A 7,829-nucleotide genomic window follows, 5' to 3' on the forward strand; every position below is an offset into this window, starting at 1 on the left:
AAAAAAAAAAAAACTTTAAAAAATATTCTATTTCCAGATTCCTTAATGTATAAACAAACCTTAGGCTCAGGAGAATTAACTCAGCTCAGTATCAAAACCTTAAAATTGAATTTAGAAGTGAAAAATACAAATCTGATCATAAGATTTATGTATACATTATATATGAAATCGTATTAGGGTATACAAATATGTAAATTTTTTTCCTATAATTTAAACATTTCTATTAATCTGAGCTGAATGTCATACCAGTAGCAAAGTTTGCAGTAAAAATCCAGAAGCAACCATAAAGTTTATTAAAACAATAACATACCATATTTTTTCTTACTATATGCCTTTTTTATGTTTCTCAACTTCTAAAATCACACCTACCATTTTACATGGGATAATGAAAGGGCTGGCCGGTTAGCTCAGTTGATTAGAGTATGGCGCTCACATACGGGATAATGGCTTGTTTTTCAGATACAAGATATTATGAACATGGGCTAGACAAAGAACAAAAGAGGAGCTGGTCTTTAAAACATGTCTGAGTGGTCTTATATTGATTAAAATTACAATAAAGTAGAGCATGCTTGCTTAATTAAGATTTGTACACAGAATATACACTTCTCTTGAAGAAATTCGGTTCTCTGAAGTGTAAATACCTTTAAAAAAAAATCAGTGATTCTGGATTTTTCTCTATACCTCTAACCTTCATTAAGTAGCTAAAAACAGTGATGACACAATAAGTATTCACTGATTTTCAGTGATGCTGTCTTGGGACTTTATAATGTTGTATCTACATTTATTTTTCCTCAAAGCTTCTGGAACTCTAGCATACAAATGTCCTCTATCATCTTATGAAGCACAGTAAAGAGTAAAAATCAAAGTTACCTTTTCCTTTACGTTTGGTTCTTTCTTGCGAACATCTGAGTAATCTTGATAAAGCTGTTTTAAATTAGATAAGAAATATGCTGTATTCCTAAGGGAAGACTTTCTCTCCTGAAGTTCATCATACTTTGTTTGCAGTTGTTTCAGCTGTGGTTCTAACCTAAAACAAAAAAATATTTTGGGAAAATATTAGAACCTAAAACAAAAACAAGTATTTTCCCCAAAGTAAATGACATAATAAAGTGTAACAGCCCATAATGTATTAGACTTAATATGTAAGTATACTGAATGAAGTATTAAAAACCAGGGGGTATATGCTAAAATTCATCAAGTCATTCAAGTCTTGGGAACTACTGAATTAGAATGTATTCTGGCTAACATTTTAGAACCTCAGGCAGGAGAAGCCAGAAACTGCAGTTTAACAGGAAAACCATTAACAAAAAGCTTTCCCGTTGCCCCTGTCTCTTATCAAAATCTTGTCCACTTTCCAAGGTCTAATAAAACCAGTGCAAAACCTATAACAGTGACTAGATAAAAAGTATGTGATCTTGGGCAATAATAAAAAGGAGGCAGAAAAGCTAATTTTTTAAATTTTGCCTTATAAAGATTTTAAAAAACTATCCTGTAATATAATTTTACAAAAGTCCTTTTTAACAGCTCTTTACATTGAACAAATACAGCATTCTGGAAAACTCACTAATGAGCTTGCAGGATGGTGGTCAGCAGTGCAGGTTTGGGAGTCTGTTGACAGCAGATCCTGGCTCCCCCACTTCCTAGTGGGTAAGTTACCTCCCTGTGCCTTAGGTTTTTCATATGTAAAGTTAAAATAATGATATATCACACTTTTTTCTTACTATGCTTTTCAAAATATACTTTGCAACTTATAAAAAAGGAACAAAAGAAGGCAGTCATGTCTGAGTGGTCTCACATTGATGACAAGTATAACAAAGCAGAGCCTTACTATATAGTTAGAATAACCTACCTCACAGGATTACGATGGCGATTAGTGAGTTAATATACAAGTGTTGAGGAAGGTGACCTGCCACATACGAAGGTTTTACATGTTAGCTATCATTAATTTTTGTTTGTTTTTTTTGTTTTTGGCAACTGGCCAGTACAGGGATCGAACCCTGGATCTTGGTGTTAGCAGCAGCACACTAACCAACTGAGCTAACCAGCCAGCCCTGTTAGCTATCATTATTATATTACCTTCAATTTTCTTATTTTGGCCTGGACCAACGAAAACTTGACCATGGGCCAGAACCTGTCCACAGACTAGATTTGCAAACCAGTCGACTAGACAACCAATTTCTCGTTTTAAATTCCTCTGACAGTCTCTTCTTTAAAACTTAGTACTTAATTATAGACTGTCATTTCTGATAATATCACTTTCTTTCTCAAGCTATTTTAAAGCTCCTTAAAAGCAGAGAGCATATCTGATACTGCTTTACTACCAAGCTTCCAGCACACACAACAGTCCTGGCCTCAAAGAGCACCAAAAAAATACTTGTGGGCTGATGTGTGCTCATGTGTGCTCCAGTCTTCCTAACCAGACGATGGGGATGGCCCTGACCTCAAAGCATGGTTAGTTATCTTGGCCCAACACTTGGGAATGGATTCATATGAGTGCCACTCCAATAACAATAAATAAACCCATTAACACTTATACAGCACTAACTGTATGCCAGGCACTGTGAAGCACTTTCTTTATATTTACAATTCCCACAATACACTATGAGGTGTAGGTATCATTATTATGCCTGTATACAGAAGAGGGAACTAAGTAACTTGCCCAAGGTTGCAAAGCCAGTAAGTGGCAGAGCCTGGATTCAAACCCAGGCAGTCTAATTTTAGAATCTATGTATTAAATCTCTAGTTAGGCTAAGAGATCTGTTGAGAGATCAGTGGTGAATTCTCCTTTGCTACAGGGTTCTGCAACTAGGCAGCATAACCTACTTTCACTAAGCATCCAAGCTCAAAGATAACCTGGAGTTTTAATATGACACAGAAGCAAATATGACTCCCCCAATGACACACCATAATTATATCCTAGGTAAATTCTCAAACGCGATTTTATCTTACCGAAGCAGTTCACCTTGGACTTCAATTAAACGCTGCCTTTTCTTTTCAATGTCTGAAATCATCTAAATACAATAATTTCTTTGTTAAATTAATTTTGTAAATGTTTGAGTACTGCCACATATGCTGTGCCAGGTATTGGAGTACAGTGAGAAACAAGACAGACCCAATTCTTGTCATCATGGAACTCTGGTCTAATAGGGAAGACAGACATTATGTATAAACAATATGTAATTGTAACCTGTGATATGTGCTATAAAGGAAAAGAACAGAGAACATGAAAAAGAATAGTGATGCTATCTACTTCAGGATGACTCTGAAGAGGAAGGTGGGACCAGATCGTTACTAGACCCTATGATCTATCAAATAAGGACTTTTAGGTTTTATCTAGGTGCACTAGGAAAATATTGAGGCAGGGGACTATTGTGATCCACTTTGCATTTTAAGAAGAGTATTTCAATATAATAAATTTTACTATCTCAGCCATCACTTTTAGTGACTACCTAATATTCCACTGTTCCACATTCATAATGTTCCTACTTCCACGCAATGCAGAAATTACCAATAAGAGATTGAAACTGAAAGAAAAACAAAACCAAAAAACCCCAAAGGCTTGAAATACATTTTCCTTCCAGTGATCACAAGTCTATTTCTATACTAAATGTAGAAGTGGAGGCTGGCCTTCCACTCCTGGGTTAACACAAGTTTAGAGCTAGAACTGCTGAGGTCATTTGGTCCAACCGTTTACAGATGCAGAAAGAAGGTCTAATGTTTACTGGCTTGTTTCCCATTGCTTGTCTAGTGGTTTACAGTTTTCAAGGTGGTACAACACTGAAGTAGGAGAATCAGGACTAGAAAATGAGGTTTCGTGACCCCTAACCGCAGTATTCTTCCCAGGCTTTTTACCTGGGACAATTCTTTGTTCTAAAAGGTTTTGTTTTTTGGCATCCACAAAAGCAATAAATATACATTACTTAAAACTTATCCACATAAATGGTCATTTTTGACTTGATAACCATTTTTAGGCTAACTCTGGGACATTAAAAAAGCTTTACATTTCTGTCTTAGATCATAGAAACGATTTTTTTTGACACTTGGACAGGTTTAGGAAACAAAGGTTACTAGGATCCCCATTCCTGAGCTTGAATTAATAGTATTTTCCAAATCAACCGCAAGATCAACCAAATAAAAGCCTGACTAAAAAGATAAAAAATATTACGCAAATCTAAAGGTTACAGAACCTAGAGTCAAGTCCTTACTTAACTCTACATATGTTAGTATATGTATGACTACATTACTCTAATCACGTATTTTACCTTAGCATTCTTCCTTTTCAGATTTTTCAACATCTGGACTTCTTTAAGCTACACAAAATAAAAAATAAATATTTGCATGCATTTTCTAAAATTAAATGTTAATTAGTTTCACATATATCACATTTAGTTTAAAAACAGTATGTGAAATATGGGTAATTCTAATGAGTTTATTACCATATTGCCAGCAAATGCAAACTTTTGTAAGACAACAGTGCGCTGCCTCAGGGTTAAAAAAAATTTAGACCAACATATTTATGTCAGAGAACATACCATTTTGATGAGTTCTTTTTTAATATCAAAGTAAAATTTGTTGACAGCTTCCTTACAAATTCTAGATTCTATTCTTTGCCTGTAGAAGAGTTAAAAAAGACAAAAGATCAAACTAGGTACCATAATGGATTTTGAAAAGTGTGTTTCATTTGCTTAGCACATAAACATACATACACACACAATTTGGCATATACCATTTTAAATATCTAATATGTCAATGTTCAGCCTGCAGTCCTTTCTCAGGCTTTAAATACTGGAAACATGTCTCAACATCAACAAAAAGAATTGAAATATTTTTCCTTAAGCCCACTGGTATGAAGTCATCTTAAATCCCTGACACTGGCCAAGATCAAAGGTGGTTCCAAGTGATAATGGAAATGCTCGTAGCCAATCCCAGTCTTTTCCTACCACCTGATTTGAAGACCAGCAGTCTTTATCTCCTCCCTCCTTGCCTATTAGCAACTGGAGGAATACCTGTGTAACATGTGGACTAACCAATGAGAGACAAATCAGCTGTCCAGTTCTTCAGAAACTATAAAGCTGACCCAAACTGGTTCAGTCTCTGACATCAGGGAGAAGTGATCTGGTGGCCAAGATCATCCCAAAAGAACTACAAGGGGACCCCCCCCCCAAAAAAAAAGAAGAAAGCTGTGAAACACCCCTGTGAGGGAGGGTCTGTCTAAAAGGGTGAATTGGTGTGAGGAGTGGTGGCTGTGGCCCAGGACAGAAATGGAGCTGCTGGAGGCTGACTCCTGCTTCTTCCCCACCACTGACACCTGCAGCAGCTCAGACCTCATTCCTGTGTCATCAAGAGTAAAACCAGCACTGTGCTTGTGTAACCTGGAGAAAAACAGGTGGAGACTAACTGACTTTGAGCAGCTGTTTCCTCACCCTTCCCCTGCCAACCCCCCAGGATGAAGAATGATAATCCAAAGAGTATATTATATCTACTCTCAATGCTACTTCTCTGTGAAAGCACAGGGTGAAGTCCTGACCTGAAAGGTTATTTTGTGAGATGAGTGACAGAGGCTTCCCACCCTAGGGCTCACCCACTCTTATCCCGTACACTCACAGGAGCTGACAAGGACTACGCTGTGGCCTTCCTCTATATACACTGTCTGACAGAGAAGATGACAGCCCCAGGGGAAAATAAGCTCATGCGTTAGAACAATAAGACACTGAAGGAACACAGCTAATACATTTCAAAAGGAAAATACATATCAGAGATGCCATCAGAAGCAGATATTTTAGAATAGATGATCCAGTAATTTGAAACTAGCCTAACAATTATGAGAGGTCTTCAAAAAGTCCATGGAAAGATTTGTGTTATCATTTAATTCTATTTTTTTCCATCAACTTTTTGTAGTACTCTCGCTAAGATATTAGCAATATAAAACATGAATACAAGACACAAAAAAGAACCAAGCAGAAATATTAGATATAAAGACTAAAATAGCTAAATAAAAGAATTCAACAGATGGGATAAATGGCAAAATTGGATATACGTGAGAAATAAGCAAAATTTCCAATTTCTAGATTTAGGTAACCTCCCAGTGAATGAAGGACAATGATATAGCAAACAATAATGAAAATTAGGAGAAAAATATTTTTAATCTTGGAATTAAAATAAAGAACCTTACAATGAAAATGTCAGACCCAATATAGTGAAATTTAAGAATATCAAAGAAAAAGATGTTCTAAAAGTTTACAGAGAAAACAGAACATATAAACAAGAATTAGACAGGCAGATTTTCCAAAAGCAGTATCAGATGTAAAGGAGTAGTGCTTCCAAAGTATTTAAGAAAATAATTTAGAATCTAGAATATTATTCTATCCAATTAAATTGTCATTCAAATTCAAGGATATAACCAAAATAATCAGAAGGGTTTAGAGGCTTTGCAACAAAGAGCCACAGTGAAGTGTTGGATAAAGTACTTAAATAAAAAAAGACATACCTACAGGATGTCGCAAGAAAATACATGAAGATAATCAAATACCTTAGCAAATTTTGTTGTTTTAAAAAGAGACACAGACACAGACACACACGCACGCACACAAGACAAAAAGGGGATTTTTTTTCTATTTTATTCCAGTATTAAAAGTCTCCAGGTATTACAAACATGATAGGGTTTGGAGTGGGAAAAATGGAGAGAAGAGGAAGGGACAGAGCGTGCCAAAGTTCTAATATTAAAGTGGGGAGTTATAAATACCATTTTTTTAAGTTAAAAAGGATTAAAAATATCGAAAAGTAGAACAAAAAACTTAAAGAAGTAAAAACAATATATTGTTCCAAATATACTGATAACTACAGTAAATGTTAATGGATTGATGCATTGGATTTAAAAAAGATTTACCAAATACATTAAAGTTTAAGGTCACACAAGGGTTGGAAGTAAAAGAAATTAAATAGTCTCTAAATATAATAGCACAAATTGATAGAAGTACCAGAAAAAATGGAATAATTATGGATTCCACATAGATCTGATAGTCTACCCAGATCCGATAATTAGAAATCCCACATAGATCATGTGCTAAGTCATAAAAGCCTCAAATTTAAAAAAAATAGGTATCACTTACCATAATCTTTGACTACAATGTATTTAAGATGTAAGATTAATATAAAAAGTCACATATTTGGACATATAAAAATATACTGTTAATAATTCAAAGGATTAAGACAAAAATTATAATGAAAAAATATCTAAAATATAATAATAATGAAAATACAAAATATCAAAAACTGTGGGATGAGCAAAAGTGGCCTTTGAGGGAAATTTATTAGGTACATATATCACAACATCAAAAGACTTACTTGTAGTCCAGGACAGTTTTCTCAAATGCAGACAGAACAACATCTAACTCCATGATGTCACTGATTTTCTTTTCTTTTAGACACCAAAGATGCACACTGTTGGAAAAATCTAGAATATTAAGAGAAGTTAATTTAAAATACTGATGACTCAAAATTGGCTCTACATCCAGTTTTCTGAAAGCCTGAAACAAAAACAGTCCCACCCAATTGCCACAGATAGCTACAGCTGAAGAATCATATGGAAGAGACGTACTCACTTCTTCCTATCCCAGTGCAGTCTCACAAACCCCTATCTATACTGTCACTCTTTAACTGCTTTCTTGTTCATTCTTCCATTTCTGCTGGAGCAACCAAAAGCATTGCTGCCTTTTAATTTCCTTGCTGTGCCTTTATTTAATAGTCTATTACTTTCTTAAAAAAATTTATTTTTTTTTTTACATTCTAAGATGTTGTTGTGGAGCAGTGGCGGGGGGGTGGGGTGGGGG

At 35.1% G+C, this 7,829-nt stretch overlaps 1 protein-coding gene across 1 annotated transcript in view; it reads right to left on the minus strand.

Annotated features, from left to right (window-relative positions):
- LOC103605586 (centromere protein U-like) overlaps positions 1-7,829 on the minus strand; it is a 15,559-nt gene that overhangs the window by 1,978 nt on the left and 5,752 nt on the right. Inside the window, exons 2-6 of the mRNA XM_008590204.1 lie at positions 7,345-7,453; positions 4,533-4,611; positions 4,263-4,310; positions 2,950-3,011; positions 871-1,027 (exon numbers count right to left, since the gene is read on the minus strand). Coding sequence (XP_008588426.1) covers positions 871-1,027; positions 2,950-3,011; positions 4,263-4,310; positions 4,533-4,611; positions 7,345-7,397 — 399 coding nt within the window. The 5' untranslated portion in view covers positions 7,398-7,453. The remainder of the gene's footprint in view (positions 1-870; positions 1,028-2,949; positions 3,012-4,262; positions 4,311-4,532; positions 4,612-7,344; positions 7,454-7,829) is intronic.

This window comes from Galeopterus variegatus, unplaced genomic scaffold (assembly GCF_000696425.1).
Source record: "Galeopterus variegatus unplaced genomic scaffold, G_variegatus-3.0.2 Scaffold5921, whole genome shotgun sequence".
Lineage (NCBI taxonomy): Eukaryota > Metazoa > Chordata > Mammalia > Dermoptera > Cynocephalidae > Galeopterus > Galeopterus variegatus.